This window comes from Grus americana, chromosome 5 (genome assembly GCF_028858705.1).
Source record: "Grus americana isolate bGruAme1 chromosome 5, bGruAme1.mat, whole genome shotgun sequence".
NCBI classification, from domain to species: Eukaryota; Metazoa; Chordata; class Aves; order Gruiformes; family Gruidae; genus Grus; species Grus americana.
In genome coordinates, this window is record NC_072856.1 from 54,625,082 (window position 1) to 54,643,113 (window position 18,032).

At 41.3% G+C, this 18,032-nt stretch overlaps 1 protein-coding gene across 6 annotated transcripts in view; it reads right to left on the minus strand.

Moving 5' to 3' along the window:
• Window positions 1–6,331: 6,331 nt before the first annotated feature.
• SYNE3 (spectrin repeat containing nuclear envelope family member 3) overlaps window positions 6,332–18,032 on the minus strand; it is an 83,296-nt gene continuing 71,595 nt past the window's right edge. For all 6 annotated transcript variants that reach the window (XM_054825887.1, XM_054825890.1, XM_054825886.1 and 3 more), the window contains exon 18: window positions 6,332–17,351. In XM_054825887.1, the coding sequence (XP_054681862.1) occupies window positions 17,154–17,351 (198 nt within the window). In that variant the 3' untranslated portion in view covers window positions 6,332–17,153. The remainder of the gene's footprint in view (window positions 17,352–18,032) is intronic.

Below are 18,032 nucleotides of genomic sequence, written 5' to 3' on the forward strand. Positions count from 1 at the left end.
CTCCTGCTCCCGTTCCTGCTCCCTGCCCGGTCCCTGCTCTTTCAGCCGACGCAGCATTTCCATCTGCAGCTCGCCCCGCTTTCCTCTCCCCTTTGTTAGAAAGCTGTGACTTCATTTGTCATTCACCCTTTTTGTTGTCCATACGTAAATTATTTGTTTTTAACCTTGCTGCTGCATCTTTCCTTTATTTCCATTTCCTTGGTTTTGCCTTGGACAGTCGGGGTTTTGGATGATTTTTGGTTTTCTTTGAATTTGATTTCAGTTTTCTGGGACCAAATTGCCAGCCTGTGTAAATTAAATTATAATGCCAAAGAGGTCACATTTCTCATCATCTTCCCTAGTTTTTGAAGAGTAATGAGCAGAGCTGAGACAGAGAGGAGCCTAAGCTGCTTTTACTTACTAACCTCTTGCCTAGCGTCTGCATTCACTAAGGCAAGTCCAATGCTACAAATGTTGCTGATCACACATATCATGGAGCGCATATATATACAGGCATCTAAAAAAAGCCTGTTGCATAGATATAGCTGTACCAGTAAAGCATATTTCTGCCCATATGTCTTAGTTCTCCACTGGAAAAATAAATAATGTTGTTAAAAAGATGCAGTTTTGCTGGTGTAATCCATGTCCTGTCACTGAATGTTTTGCCAATATCGTATAAATCCCAATCAAAAAGCTACACTCAGCATTACAGGCACTCTGCAAAGTATTTTATCTGCTATAGATGTGAAGGCATGAGCAAAAAAGAAATACAATCTGCAGCTACTTCATCCTTAATGGGCTGTGATGGTCATGTTGAAAGGAGTAATGTAGCCGTATTAGCAGCGTTAGGCTACGTTCAGCCCCCAAGCAAGCACGCTTGGCTTGCTTTGCAGAACTGAAGAGCTGCGAATCCTTCTCCAGAGGCTGGAAGCTGGGCTGTTAATGCTCAGCTGTACCTGCTGTTCCCCAGCCCCTGCTCAGTTTCTGCCCCACAGCGCCTGGCTGAGCTAGGTGAGATGAGTGCTTTTGCAATCCTTTGAAGAGGAGGAAACGGAAAGTGGCGTGTGTCTTCTTCACTTCTGCACTGGCTTAGAAGAAAGATATTTCAGGGCCTGATATGTTAGGAGGAAAAAGTTGACGCTGGCGCTTAGGAGTGCCAGGGACTGCGGGCGAAAGGCTTGGTGCACTGCCTTGCTTTGATTTCAGACTCAGGGCAAGCTAAAATGCTCCTCCAGCGTATCGCTCCTTCTCTCGCCTTCTTTCCACCCTGCTCTGCCCAGATACAGCCCCCTAATTACTGCACGGCTGTGAATGTTTTCCTCCTTCAGCCATAACTCTTGGTCAGATGTCTACAGAAAACACTTTTTAGAAGTTTGTACTGTTTCCCTCTTCTGCATAGTGTCATTTTATGAAGAAACACAGGACCTGGTGCAGAAGGTAAAACCCTTCAGTGGGTACCAGCGCGACATGCAGTGTAAACACTAACCCTGCCAGCCACCGTGGGCTTGAATTCATTCCCGCTGTAACTTCGGCGACCTCCTTGGAATTATTTGGGGAAGAAATCTGATGCTTACAGCCACATAACTAATTGGCTGTTCATGAGGATGTGTTACTAATTACAATTACTGAATGTTAACAGCACTACAGATATATTGAGAGCGCCTTATATATAAAAATATTTTTGTAGCAGCTAAGGTCATAAATGAACGTACTAATTTCAATTTAAAAGCAGAAGCCAAGGGTCTGTAGGTTTGCCAAGGGGCCTCGTGTGGTCTAACGCAAATCAGGTAGGGGCTGCTGGCACTCGGAAAGTAGCAGATGAAGAAGAAAGGTAATTGCTAGTCGTGACCTGTCAGAGCTGCTCCTTTGTGCACCGAGTCCAACTTCCCCTTATGCTTCCAAGTTATCTACAGCAAAATTTCTTCCAAGCTAAACAAAATCAGGGGCTTTTAGGAACTTAGAAATGTCTGCTTAATTTCAGCGTCGATAAGCCCCTGCTCCAACTCATTCTTAATGTATCAAAATTAAATGTTTAAAACATATTTATCTAGTTGCTATGGCTTCGCCTGGTGCATCAGACACTTTATCCATCAAATATGACAATTGAATAATATTTTATTTTTAGATATGGATCACAGATCCTTCTCATCATACTATTCCCTCCCCCCTCCACTTTCCCAAGTTTTGAACTCACTGGAAAATCTGTTCCATAATACGGTGGGTAAATGAATTACAGTCACAGATGGCCTCGGGAGATTTCATACATGCTGCAATTCATTTGTTTAGGAATGAAAAAAAAAAAAAAGAGACCCTTGTCTTGTGAGGGTATTATCAGAGACAGCAGATCAGACACTGTAATGCTGCCTTGCACTCTGGATTCGACCCATTTCCTAAGCTTTTATGACTCGGCATTTACTATTCCTGGATTTGAAATTTTTTAAGTGGAATGTCAAAATCCACAATGAAAATGATTGAATGCAAGGAACTACGGCAGTTACAAGTTACAATTTATTTTTACAATCCTGAGTGAAACTATCGTGTGCTATTGTAGAGAGATGCTCAAGAACAGCTATCTTCTGCTCTAGCAATAGTATAGCTATAATTAGCAAAAAGAACTTAATTCACAGATGACTGTTGAGAATTAGTTAAACCTTGCAGCGAGCATTGACATCCTTGGGAGGAAAATGCTAGAAAAATAAGAAACATAATATAGCAAGCAGTATATAATTTTACTGCTTGGGTGTCTTGTTCAGCATAACTCATAAAGCTTATTTGCAGGCAGGCATTAGGGTCAGTCCCCGAGACTCGCTTTTGGCTCTGAATCCAGGCCAGCGGTTACGGGAGGAAGGGATGGGATGATTGATGCATCAGCCATCAGGGAAAAATTCATCCCGCAGTAACTGTGGAGAATTCATCTCAAGAGTGAATTGGACAAACCCAGTTCTGTTTGTGCAACAATATAAAAAAATATTACTGCATGGTCAAATGTAGTATGGTGATTTAACTATCCGCACTGACGCACCGTCACCCCGTTGCACGGCCAAGCTGCAACAGGCTGAGAGAGTGAATATTTACCTTTTCTCAGTATTTAGCCCTTTCTGAGCGACACTTCATACCTTTCATCCCACCCTGCGATTAGGCCTCACAGCTAACACAGCCCGGTGGGCGCCCCAATGCAGATATTTGTCCAAATGCCAGATAAACCGCCCGATTGAGCCGAGAAGCATCAGCCGAGAGGCCCCGCTCTGAGTCGGGACTCGCTTTGGATTGCAAGGAAACCACCTGAAACCTTCGGCATTTCCACAGGCGGGCGCCTGAGGGGAGACCGCGGACCCCGGGGGGGGCTCCTGACCCCTCCCCCCTCTGCCTCTGCCCCATGGATGAAGGTCCCTGAGTGGAGGTGGGTCCCGCCGGGGTAGAGGCAGCCCCTGCCGCCATAGACGCCAAGTGCCGTGGGAACGCCTTCGCTCATCCACCTCAGCAGGAGTTTAGGGAACCGGGAGGTTAAAATGCCGGCTGAATCCTCCCAGGGCTGCCGTTCCCCTCCCTGTAAAGCGGGGGTGATTAAACAGACTGGTTGCTCTGGGTTTAATGGATGGCTCTTGCTGCAGTGCTTGGGGACCCTCTGACAGGGCGCTGTGAAAGGGCAAAGGGGTACTAATAGCTGCTGTGTTTTCCAGCAGCCCCAGCCAGAGATAGTTCTGTATATAGCTGACAAGCAGTCAACGTCTGCTCCCTGTCTCTGTTTGCACTTCATCGAGTTATCTCCTCGCAAGCAAAGAAATCCCAGCTGATTGAACAGCACATTCATCATCTGGATTTCCCCCCGTATCTTTTCCTGTATCAATGGTGCCATAAAAAGCCCACCAGAAAAGTCGACGGTGATCTGCTCTATCTTCCATTAAAAGCTTTTGAAGAGCCACGTTAAGAACTGATGAAAAAAAAAAATCAAAAAACAAACCCCAAACTTTTTTTCCCCGCTCAAACGTCAATCAAAGAACATTAAACAAAAAGATTAGTTCTGCTCTTATTTGTTTGTAAAACAAAAAGCATGAAATATTTAGCAGTATTGTAATGCAAACCAGATGGGAATAATGCCGGCTTTCAAGGCCGCTGGTAACCACCTCCCTTTCATGCTGCCGCAGCAGCGGGACGAGGCAGGCAGCCCATTAGGACAATTTATGAACTGGACTTCCACAGAGGGAGTTCTAGCGAAAGGTCCACGGCTCGTACAGAGCAACCCTGATAACATCTGTTAGGGTTATTCATTGAAGAGGATTATATTACAATCCCTCTTAATACCACGAGTGCTACGGTAAAACCGGATGAGCCTTCAGTTTCATTTGCTCCAGCAATATGTGTTTATCAGAGCGTTTTTCTGCAGTTGGAAACCAAGGCTGCATTCATGGTATGTCACAGAATGAAATTTAGAAAGCTTGAAATATTAACCCAGAAAAACCCTCAGTCCCTGCTTTTAATCTCTCATGGCCGTAGCGCTCAGCTTCTACGTGCAGCATCAACACACCATCAGCCCTTTTCCATAGAAAGCCACTCCCCATTAACTCTCCAGGGCTGAGATTGATTTTATTTAAATAGTTCTCACTCGGTAACCTTGCTCCATCCCTTTTTATTTAAGACTTTGCTAATGACGTATTTTTTCCTTTAATTTACCTAAGCATATAATGAACGCTTACATCCGAAATGACCTCATTATACCAGCGAGGACGTTCGTGCAGGTACGATTTAGTGCACAGGCATAAGACAGAGGAGAACTCTTTAAATGGAGAGGTTTTAAGCATTCTGTAAAACCCCTGTTGACTACAAGCCAGATTCTTACTGCTGTAAATTGACTTAGTTCCAAAAGCTTCAGTGAAGTTACACTGATTTACTCCACTTGAGGGTCTTACCCTATTATTTTTATTTATTGAACTTGCCACCTTTTGCTGCTACAACCTAAACAGATACTTCCATCCTCTGGCGGCAGGGTTGCTATCTGTAACAGGTGTTTCTCTACTCATATATAACTTAAGAGACTTGTAACTGCCTGGAGTATTTAATTGTCCTCTAAAAGTGTTTATAATAATTCTTGTTCACTGTCTCAACTCCCACCGATCAGCTGTAGAGTTGTTTGCAGTCTGAACCTGGTCAACAAAATATTCATTCACCACACAAGTGTGAGCTCTTTCAACTATTCTTAGGCACTTTTCTCTCCTCCCTGCTGAACGACAGTCTTTCCTGGTCTATATACAGTGTCTGGGACAAAATCAAGTCCCCAGTTGCTTTGTTGGTTCCAGAAGAAGAGGCCTGATATACACAAAGAAGCCTGCTTTCTGGCTCCACAAAAAATGAACTGCAAGATGAAAAAATGCATTGCAAAGGACAAAAAAAAAGAAAAAAGAACATAAATTTTTTTGTGCACTGATTGTAGCCCTTATGGGAATGTCACTGTCCCACCATCATAGTCTGCTCTTCCTACAGCCCTGGACTTGTTTTACCCCATTCTCTTCTGGATTTGAGCTGCCGCTCTGATCTTGACACAGCTATGATCAGCTAAAGTGTCTGCATTTGTACTTTTGGAGGCTTAGCAGGAGACAGCTCACAGAAAGGCACAGGACCGCGTGGTCCAAAAAGCTGGAGGAAGTCAAAGACCTGGATAAAGCTCAGTGTGTTCATGAAACCAACAGGCAACCAAGCCCACAGGTTCACCAGAAAATTGTAGTGGTTTTCCACTCCTCCAAAAGTAACTGCCTGTAGAGCCCTTTGATGTCAGAGATCCTGGCAGACTCTATCTCATAAAGATTCAGGAAAGAAACCAGCAATTACTTGGATGCTAATGAGAGATGTGCATCCACACATACATGCTGCAGTGATTACTCTTCAGAGAAATCAGTGGTGCAGAAATCAACTAATGCGCTGCTCACTCACTACATGTGATTGGTGTTAAAACCTGAAGTTCTCAAAAAATTCCCCTTTGTCTTAGCAAGTTTGAGGTTGAGGGCAAGCCCACAGAGAAAGAGTGTCAGAGGCTAATGCTGTAAGAAATCATACTGCATAATAATTACGATTTAGCAAATTCACATTTTCTTTGGGTCTGGTAGAATTCTATGCAAACAACTGCACGGTCTTACAGAGAAGCTGACATTTTCTATTAAATCTTACAGGGCTAGAGTGAAGTAGGTACATTCAGCACAACCTTCTTCCAGTGGTACATGAGCAGACAGGCAGCAGCAAATTATATCCTTGCTTCACTTGTTCTGGGTGTTTCTAGGTCAGCCCAAATACTCTGATGGTAAGAAATAGGCACAACAAAAATGTGAACCCCCCCCCCCCGAATAATTTAAAAGTCCTTAAAAAGAGATACATATGTGTTTATTTACTGCATTATGACTGCAACATCAAATACAACTATTTTTTCATTAGAAAAAAGGACACATGCAATAAAATACTCTGATTTTATAATCTGATTCAACCTAGTTCATTGGTAACAGTGGAGCATCACAAAACAGGCACAAGGCTAGGGCCTGGGGTGATGAATTTCCAGTCTCTTTATCCTACTTGCAAACAGCAAAGCCACATCATATTTTATTCGTCATCGAGGGATAAACATTTAGAATAATGGGGCCTGATCACAGAAGGTCCCAGCTGCCCTTAACTCCCAGATGAGACTTGCAGAATCAGATTATTTTTTTTTTAACTTGACAAAATATTATGCTTCTGACAAGGTTGAGGAACAGACAGTATTTTCCAGGCAGACAGCAGAAATCCTTCCATGTTACGCCATGACCAAGGTACAAACCAAAGGCCTCTGCTTCACAGGTGCAGAGAAGCCAAGGCTGTGGGTGACTTCAACTGTTGTTCTGAAGAATGAAATCAGGCCATTTTCTGCAATATTTCACTGCAGCTTTCTATTATGTTCATCTGCGCACAGGGCTTCCATCAATTTAATCTGGCATTTCAGCTATGGAATAAATCCAGAATACACAGGAGGAGTCCACAGCAGAGAAAAGAACACAAGAAGTTGTCCTGAAATACTCAAAAGCTAACCTCTGAACTTGTTAAAAGGTCCCGTGCTTTATCAGAAAAGGGCCTTATTCTATCACTGCTATTCACACATCACAGGCTCTTGTTTTTAATATTTCCCATGAAATTTTATGGGAGTACTTGTGAAATGAGGTCCTAAACAGTGTGAATAAACTATAGAATCAGGCCCCGAAATGGCAGCACTTCTAGGATAAATTCTCCTGACTTTCAGTTGAGACTTTTTAGGAAGTGTCATGTAACGCTGTCCAGCCTTTTGAAACAATGACCTGATTTCTTTCCGTACATCTTGCATGGAATAACACTAAGGATGACTTAGCTCTAACAATTTAGATAAAAAATAAAGTCAGTCTTTTTATGCAGCTGCATTTTTATACAATTTCATAGAGTCAATATATAGAAGCTTACAGCTTTTTGAGATAATTCCAGCAAATAGTAGTATATATATGAAAACAAAGAGTTTCAAAACTACATGGAAATCTGTAGAATAAAATATATATCTATATATTATTTCCCAACACAAGCAATTGGCAGTTTAGAAAAATATGATTATTACAGTCTTTCTGAATCAAGAGTTGTAAAAAGAAAGGATTTAAAAAATAAGTTCAGCTTTTCAAAAAGTTGCATTTTTAATAAGAAAATAGACTGGTCCGCATTTCCCTGAATAAGCCAGAAAGGTTAAGGAAAGGTCCAAGCAAGACAAGGAGTCTGACTTGGACTTGATATCAGCTGTGATAACATGCACATGTACAGAGACAGCTGCTTGGCTCCAGTATTGTTTACCTTAGAAACGAGCCTAATTTATCACAAATGTATTTAAAAGTCATAAATAACATGACAAAAGTGGAACTGGTCCCTGCAAGGCAAATAATTATATTCATACAAGCAAAAAGTGACATCAATCCAGTTATTTTCTTCTGACAGTGAAAAGGTATTTTGTACCCAACTGTTACATTGACCAGCACATGTATAAACACAGATTATTATTACAGACTCTGCTATCAGCTACTATACATAAACAAGAAGAGATGTTCATGCTGTAATTGCCTCTAACATTTTTGTTCTGCTTGAATATTAACATTTACAAGAAGCTGAGGTGGAGCCCTGAATTCAAGCCAGGATTTCACAATGCAAAATGCACAGGGTTCACAGGAAGGTTTCTGATCCTCCCCATTACTGACATTTGGAAGTGGATAGGAGCTCTGAAGAATTTTAAAACCATTCACAATATGAGTTTCTCTTGTGAACAGTCTCAGGTCTCCTCTCTGCCCAGAGGTGGGGGATCTAACGTGGGACATACTGGTGAAATTTAGATCTACATCAATAAACCTCCCATTTGGGAGGACTCATATTTAGTTCCACGTCGCTTCCAACAGAAGGTGGCAAAATGTACCTCAATATTTGCTGATTTTTGAAATTAAAAGCAGAGAACAGTTTGCTTGCAGAAACATCAGTCCAGGCTGTTCTTAATAACTTTTTAATACATCAATTAGAACTTCTTATTAATTCTGTTCAATGTGAGAGTAAATCTCTTCATTTTGTTGTAATTTTTGTGAAATATATGGGATATTTACTCAAACTATACAGGAGTCTTAGCACATTTCTTTAAACTTTCTTCTAGCTTGAAACTAAATAAAAGCACAAAAACTGATGGAAGCAAGATTGATGGAGTGTCAGTGAAGGGATCCAAGATTGTTTATAATCCAGCCTTGTTAATTAAATTGGGCCCGAGACAGCCAGCTGCTTTGAGAAGTGAAGACAGGTCCCCTGTAGAAGCACTGTCCATCAGTTATATTGCTAGTAAACAACAATACAGCTTCTGGGTCTCCTACCACTTCTCAATGTCAATGGAGTCTTATGTCTTACAAAAGGCATTGACAGAAAAATGCAACACCCACGTTATTGCTTGTGCAGTTGCTTCACAGTGGTCCAGTACACCCAAGTAAACAAATGAGAAGGTGGTATGTTGCTGGAAGGGAAGCTCTGAGGCTGGGCAAGTGGAGCGTGCCCTCCTGGAATCACCTGATAAACTCAATTAGCACAAATTAAAAGGAAGAAAAAAATGGAAAGAGTGACGCTGATCAAAAGGAATACATCTGCTGAGATAAAAATGACAGCCAGGGTCTCAGAGCAAGACGAAGGTATGTCTTTTTCTTTCAGTCAGGCACACGTACAAAATGGAGGCTGGCGTTTGAGAACAGACACGCATTTAGTACATGCAGCATCCAAATACCTTCAGGAACAGCCAGTGCTCAAGCTGTGACTCCCAGCTGAAACTCTTACAGGGTCTGATCTGGGAAGGTGATAGGAAAATCATCTCGGGTGCTTTTGGCCTTAGAGGCTGAAGCCCTAACTCAAAGCTTATTAAAACTCATTAAAGCTCATTAAAATACATACCTCTAAACTCTTACAGCTTCCTTTTAAGACACCATTTCTTTTAAAAGCTGCACTTGAAAGTTACATTGAAGTGGAATGTCACCTTTCTTTAAGTAGAACAATAATCACACTCCCCATTATGTATATATACATATATATACATATATATTTCATGGCAATGGAAAGTACCGCACAGAGGTGTTCATTCATATCTGTAGTGAAACCAAGTCTGTGGTGTTCAATGCTTATTGGACTTGACAAAAGAAATAATTTGATTTTGAAGGTGGGAGTCACTTCAGGAAAAAATAACAGCTCCTACCCCTGAATTGCAGCTGGAGGCCTCCCGGCAAAGCGCCGGTGCGGGCGGGTGGCACTGCAGCCTGCCTTGTTTCCAGCCTCTCCAAATTCACCTCTCCCTTTTAACATGCAGCTTTTGATGGAGCAAAAAGGAGCTAAAATAAATGGTTTGCTAGAGGGCTTGATAAATGAGTTGTGAAATCAGTTTGTTAAAAGTGACCATTTTCTTTTGCTTGCTTTTTTTTTTCCAGCTCAAAAAAAAGGGTCCTGGCTTATTAGGGCATATAACAGTGACATTCAAAGACTCCTGGCAGCTCAAGGGCACGCACCCTGGAGCCCACGGCCCCAGGCCTGGCAGCACATGGGAGCGCTCATACAGGCACTGAACGCAAGGATAATAGAGCTGAAACTGAAACACCAGCCCTCCTCGCTGATCAAGGGGCGATTTTCTGCATGCAGTAATTGGATTACACATCAAAACCTGCTTAGAGAGAAGAAGAGAAAAGGATCTGGGCAGGCTATGAACAATGCTAATGGCAAGGCTTTCATTATTAATAATTGTTTGTCAGGTGACACCCTTGCACTCCCATCTGCAGATGTGAACATTAAGGACAGTTCCTGAGCCAACACAGAAGGCAGATGAGGGCAGGAGATGGCCAGGAGATTTGGAAGAGATGGCTGGCAAGGACTAGAGTCTCCTCAGATACTGATGAAGGCTCTTTTGATACAGGGGGCAGCAGAAACAGGCAGAGCATCTGCAGGAGGAACTGCAATGGGGGAAAAATTTATTGAATTTCAATTTATTGAAACAGGACTAGATTTTTTGCTCTACATATGGAGGAAGAACTGGCAGTGGAAACAGTTAAGAGAAAGGTGACAGAAATGATGAGCGGTGTGGAAGAACTGTAACATGGAAAGAAGCAGAAAAGACTGGTGATCATTTACTTAGGAAGGAGACAAAGCCAAACTGCCCCTGCTCTGATAAAAGAAGGAAAAACAAAGGATGGTCTGGAGAGGCTAGTGCTGGTCTTTCTTCTTCCTTGTATTCAACACACAGGGGCCAAAGAAAGAAAATCAAATAAAAGGTTTCTGATTCAAAACTAATTCAGGGGAATACCTTTTTCACACAACTCGTAAGAAGGATGTGGAACTTGCTGCCATAAACTGCTCTGAAGCCAGAAAGCCACTAGCACTCAGTAAGGCACTGAACAGGCTCCCCCCCCAAAATCCAGAAGACTAAAGGCAACACCTGGCATTTACTTGCAAAGGAACAGAAAACCTCCTACTTCAGTTCTATAATAAATCTCTAATTCCTAAGGATTGGACAGAGACCTTCATGACTATCTTTCTATCTACAATAGCATTTCCCGCATCTTTTCCTGGAGCATAAGCGCCTACCACCTACCATTAATCTGTCACTGAGGGGGTTGATTTAGCAGTTTCTTCTGTATTTAATGAAAAGTAAAAAAAAAATTTCCAAGGCTCAAATTTCAGCTAGAATGAATTACTCTGAGGGCAGCCTCCTTCCACAGTGAGGGATGTGAAACTGGACAGTGCTGATGGTCACTGTCGAAATTTTGTCTGGCAGAGCAAGACAGCAAACCCTTGTTCCTGTGTCATTAGTCCTCGGTTGCTCTCATTATGCCAAACCTACAGGTTCACCTCTTGCATCGAGATATCAGGCTGCCTTTTGAAGACCTGATGTCTCCTGCTGCTTCCACTGGGATGCTGTATCTTCACCTGTGCACTTCCATCTCAACCACGGTTTACTAGGAGGAGGGTGGTTAGCTCACAGGTACAAGGAGCTCAATCTGGCAATTGCTGAAGTAGGTTAGGTAACAGAGGTGCCACTGAGGCTCCTGCCTGAATTGGTATATTCCTGATAGATATTCCTTTTCTTTCCAGATCTACTGATATCTCTCTGGTAGACACATATCCGTAGTTTAAATTGGATAGACAAGAGATAATAAAAAAATCAACTGTATGACAGATTATTCCAACGTGCCTTATGTTTTTTGGGTTTTTTTGAAAATGCTACATTCAAGAATCTTTTTTTTTGTTTTGTTTTATCATTGAGCAAGTGCAAAATGAACCCACAATTCTTAAATACACGTGTGTAAGTCAAAAAGCCTTGTGCCTAAAATATTCCACACAGTTACCACCTATGGCTGGGTTTATAACCAGGTATAACCAATAGATAATTATGTTTAAATATGGAAAAAATAACAAGATTGTTTTCTGAATGAATCGTGATGTCTGTACCAACAATGTTATCTTTAGTATTTTAATAAACTGGTTTCTGAGAGTTGCCAACCACCGACAGATAGATTAATGCACTAAACTTGTAATGGCTCAGAGCAGGTCAATGATCTGAGAACTACTAAGAATATCTCTGACAGCCCCCAGTGACTCTGGAAGAAGCTGATATAGTTCATTGGGCAAACGTGTTTTCAGCTGCAGACTAGCAACTGATACTGTCCAACGGATAGTAAAGTCTCCAAAAGCAGTTCTTCCAGCCAGCTGCGTACATAACCTATGAACTGAAAGACACCTATGATGCCTGGGAAAGATATGTTTATTGGGGTATTTATACCCACATTTCTTGAAGGGCAAAACTATTTCTCCAGTTTTCTAGGGTGGATAATTTCATTTCAGTCTGTAATCTTCAGTTGTTCCCAAAGGTTTTGTTTGCTCTGGGAATCTCTGCCACAGAGTGGTTTTATTTTTTCTGCAGAGAAGACGACAATGTACTCTCTTGTTGACAAAAGTTAAAAGAATTCCTGTATATGAACTCATTCTTCAAATCTCTTTAGTGCTAATGAGATGTGTATGCACACATATCAAAGTAAAACATTTCCTATTTAATACTGAAGAGAAGATCAGATGGAGCAAACTCCTTAGGTCCTAGAGGAATGAAAAAGAACATACTATTTCTTCAGATGTGCAGAGATTACTATCTGCCTATCTAGTGGCGGCCATTTTTTGGATACATTTCTTCTCTCTGAGGTCTTCAACTATCCCAGCAAAAAGGATTAAGGAGAAGCAGAAAGTCATTCTAAAAGCTCTCCAGATTATTCAGTGATCATGAGGTGGTTGGTATTAGTTAGGCTAGTAGCTTCCTTTTCAGCCCCAAATGTTTGAGTTTAGTAAGTATCATCTCCATCAGGGCAAATAAGCTGGTACTTTGCAGACATCATGATTGCTCTGGAGATTCTGTGCTAACAAGGGAATAAAATGTTTTTAATGTGTGTGCATAGTACTGAATGTTTTTTTCATACAGAGTTTTCTGGAGAGGGCATATATAAATAATATTTAATACAATCTAAATTGCTAGCTGGAATCAGAGAAAGGGCTATTAATAGACACGTGGTACAACAGCAATTTTCTACCTCACTGTATTGCAGTCATGGAAAATTCTGTTGAAAGCAACCGGCTACAAAATCAATTACAATTTATAAATTAGTCTTGCTTTCATTCCAAATGCTGGGTTTGAAGTGTGCCTTTGGGGCTGTGCAGAATTCTTACTTTAATGCGTGGGCACTGGAGTGCAGGATTTTGCCTTCAACACTAAAGAGTCATTAATGTGGTCGATCAAATATTGGGTCCAGTCGTGCAGGCAAAAGAGCTTGGAGAGATGCACAAGAGCTCTGCTCTGTGAACAGGCTGGGTATCTGCATGCAGTATAGGCCTATACATGAGCCAGATGCACAATTTACAAGGTCAAACATATTCAATCTATTTTATAGGGTTTTAGCACCCACTGAGAGTGGTTGGATCTGGATTAAAGTAGTGCAAGCCCTCAGTTGTGGATGCATATCTGTTTTGTGAATCCTGTGTTCTGGCAAGGGATGTCTTAAGGCAGTGGCCCCAATCCAAAGCTGAGCTATAACACTTCTCAGTTACGTATGGATGTCAGAGAAGTATGAGCTGGAGATTTTATAGGCACAAAAGTGAGGGTGTAACCCCCAAATCCTGTGTGAGCAAAGATTCAGGCATGAAGGACAGTGCTCAAGATTTTAAGGACTGATTTGGAAATGGTATAATTTAGTTTGTGTTTGAGGAATCTGAGCTTTGTTCAGTTTCCTGGAAGTTGAACCAGGCAGTTTGTTTTCATTATTCCAACTACTGACTTGATTAATATTTACACACACTTCCAGGGATCAGTATCACAAACTTTCCAGAAGAATAACAAGAGAATTAAAAAGAAAGTAAATTTTGTATTTACATTTCAAGCTCACTTCTGTGATTTTTTATTAATTCTTTCTTTCTTAGAAAAATCTCACACCTGCATTGGAGAGGTGAGGTCAAAGACACTATGGAAGACTGAAATTGTTTTGAGTGAGATGAACATCAAAGTCCTGTGCTTTGGATAGTTTCTATTGCAAAGTAGAAAGATTCATCACTTATGTGAGATATTTAGATTACTTAAGTTAATGAGAATGGATTTGCTGAGATTTAAAGCAAAAAAATTCCAAGATTACAGACAGGGGACTTATAGAATAAATTGAATGCAAACCCAGCAGCAAAAGTGTGTTTCTAATTTAGTGGGTTTTTTTAAACCTGCCACAACACTGAAAAATCAAGGTGACGATGCAGTTGTTCTGTTATGGTCCTCTGTGTAGAAATTTTTCCCCCCAGTTGCATACCCCTGTGGTGTCAAATGCATTTGTGAACCCATAAAAATCATCCAGATCAGAAAGTCTAGGCAGAAAGAAATCTGATGTGAGATTTTGGGCTTTCATAGAAAAAACTTGCCTGTCTCCCTACTAATTTTCTCTTGTGGCTATATTATTCCTCATTATTTTTACTTTCTCACTGGCATTTTACTTTCATCACCTGGTACAGCTCAGCAAAACTCCGAGAAGTGCAACGTAGCTATGCCACAGAAAAGTGCATGCACAAGTACACATCCACACATCCACAGACAGCAGGTTTTGTTACTAGTCCCTCTTCCTCCACACTTCTTTTCTACTGGAGCATTTAATGTGAAATGGAGATGTATGTGATGATTAGCTCCTTGCTGTGCAGCCACGGGGTTCTTCCCTTAGGGCTGGAAGCAATTTTTAGAGGAGTATTGTGGGAACGTGCATGGCTCTTGAACAGCTAATCAGGGCAGAGAAGGAGGTACATCCTCCGCCACCAGAAAGAAGGTTGCGAAGAAGGAATTCATTTGCCCCATTTTCTGATGAATTATAGCTCCTCTCCATCTGGCTCCTTCATGACAGAAATCACAAACCTTACCTTCCTTTGCTTCCCGTTTAGATGTGAATGTCTTATCGATCAGCATACATCTACTCCCACCTTTCTGCTTTCAGCCCCCTCCGCCCGCTCTCTAGATCTCTGCTACCTCCTGACAGTTCGGTTTTAATCTGCATCAGTGCAGCCTCCTCACACTCCCCTTGTGCTCGACCTGAACACCCTCACCATTGCTGCTCTCTGTTCTCTAATTCCCACTTCTTTTCAGTTTTAGAAGAAATTTAACATTTTTATCCAACTCTAGCAAACCCAGTGTAGTCAGAAGCATTATTAGGAACACAGTGACAGAGTGCTGGCATTGGAAGAGTCCCCTCAGAACATGGTAGAGTCCCTGTTACTTGCCCCATTTTAAACCTTACTGCAGAAAAGCTGTTTAGTATACAATAGTACCAATAGCGTATCAGGGAGAGGGAATCAAAAAGATTCGGACATTTTTCCTCCTTAGAGCCTGTATGTCATCTCTGTTCATCATGACTTCTTTTCCTGGGCTTTATAAATTGTTGGACACCTCTCTATCTTTAGCTAGTCCTCTTTCACATCTGCCTGTTCTCCCTCATTCTGTGCCTATAATGAGCTCCTTGCTGCTACACCTCCCTATTCTACCCAAGTTTCCTTCTTTAGCAAAACTTTCATCGTTTTGTTAAAGAAATATGACTTCCTCTTTCAGTTCCTCAGCTACTAAATAATTTACCTGCACAACAGACTTAACATTATTTTGGAACTTATTTGGAAAACAACTCTGAATATACCATACTAATACCCAGAAGACAAGCTCCTCCCACAACATAGCCAGGATGGGAAAAGTAACTGTTTCCTCTGTTTAATTTTTTTTTTTTTTTTCATGATTACTACTGTGGCTAAAAAGATGAGGCAAGAAGGGATAGCTCTCAGAAATGGCACAAAATTTTAGAAATTAACTTTTCTCTTGGGAGTCAATTAGGTAAAACACCACTAAGAATGGTTTCATCACAGTAATGTTAGAACTGCTTTTACATTAAAAGGCAATGTTAAAATGCACATTCAAAAAATTGATAAATCAGGCATAAGGTTAGGTAAATAAATTACAAGTCATCATCTTAAAGTTTAGACTATATAGAGATCTATGCTTGACTGTATTTGATACAATCAGTTTACATCAGTTGGACAAACCATTAACATAAAAACATGGTAGGAAGGAATCTTGTTTCCAGGGTGGTATTACTGAAGTACTTCTGACTTTTGCTTCGTTAACACTGAGCCAGGCTGCATCCCACTGTTCAAGCTTTATGATCCATTACCAAATGCCTCTCTATAAAGAAAGCAAAAACACAAACACAAAAACCCACAAACAAAAAAAAAAACCCACTGCTTTTTATAGACAAGATCACTAATACGAGGTTTTGTTCAGTGCTCAAAAATTTGTTCAGAAAATTATGACCTGATTTTAAAAGTTCTCCTGCTGTTGAGATGCTAAAAAATATTATTTTTTCCCATCTTTCTTCCTACTGTATTCAACCTCCCCTGATTCAGGTGGGCTGGAGAACACAGTAATTGGAAAAGAAATCAGGTAAAAAATGAGAACAAGAGGAGGCCCACCCCAACTCCTACTGAAGTCAGTGGAAACATTTCCATTACCTTCTGCAATGCCTGCATGCAGATACTCGAATAACCCCCACAAGACTTCAAACAGAATCGTCCCAGTTTTCCTTGGGCTGAATGTCAACCACTATATTCAAACATGATTCTACTCTGCCTGCTCTCCAGTTTGCACTCTGGTGTATGACGACATCTTCTCATGCTTATTCTGACTTGCGTTGTAAATAACAAGAATCTGATTTTAAAAATCACCCAAAAACCCCACAACCAAGGCATCATTCAGTATTCCTTGTTGAAAGATGGTAGAAACATTGCAGGATTATCTCCAAACAGTGGATGAGCAGATGGCAGGTGTTAGTTTGACCACAGATGTGCATTTTTCTATATATATATGTACATACATATACATACACAATCTCTATATACACATTATAAATATTATAATAAAATATTGTAAAAATAATAAATTTGCTCAAATACCTGATTAAAGTAGACTAATCTTATGTCGCATTTATGTGATCTATCCAGTTGATATGATAGCCTTGTTAGAAGCCCTAAAATCTACAGTACTTGCAATTGCTAAAAACAAAGCGTCTGTATTTCTGAGAGTCACCTCGTGCCATGCCAAGAAGTTAGGTTGGAGGTGGGCCCTCATATCTCAGCATCAGGTTGAAGGATCGAGCAAAGTTGTTGGCCAGCGTGCAGCTGTGGGTGTCCTCTGCCAGGGGCAGGAGGAAGGCCAGGAGCAGGAGGAGCAAGAGGAGCAGTTGCAGTGGTAGTGCTGCCCAGCACACTCGATGCAGGAATGAGCACACACCTCCAGATCGCTTCTGAAAGACACAAACAAGAGCAACTCAGAAAAATAAGACCTGGGGAGGTGCATTTCAAATACATCAAACTGCCAGGCAGAGAGGGAGAACCACCCATGTTGTCATTGACCTAGGACTCAGCCTGGGTGCTTGGTTGTGGTGCAGTTGACTGACGTTGGTGCTTAAATGATTTCTTTTAGGAGAATTTCACTCTCTTCAAAAATTCACTGCTGCAAACTGTTGTTTTCTAGAAGGAAAACACTGCTGACTTCCTAGCAGAAGAAAACAATTGCTTCCAAGTCCATTTTCCAATTACAAAGTGGTAGTTACCAATGCTCACACCAAAGCTGCTGACGGGTCTCCTCACAGTCAGTGTATGGTATAGGTGGTCTGCGTTAGTAACTCTTCTGTCAATGAAATAAGAGTGCTGCTGCCTGGAAGAAAGAAGCCAGCCTTCTGCTCTCCATCAGCAGGAAAGAGCTTAGTTTGTAGCTCATCCAGCCAATAGTCATGTCCCCAGCTGCAACATGCTCTTTGGATCCTGACTTTGGGGTCCATGAGGATGCATGCCAGAAAAAAGGCCTTGCAGTGCAGCTTGCCTCAATACCTCTTACACTTTGCCATGCACATCTTAAACTTTATGTGATGCAAGAGAATGAGAGAAAACACGACACTGACAGCAAAGAGGACATTAAAGTCACA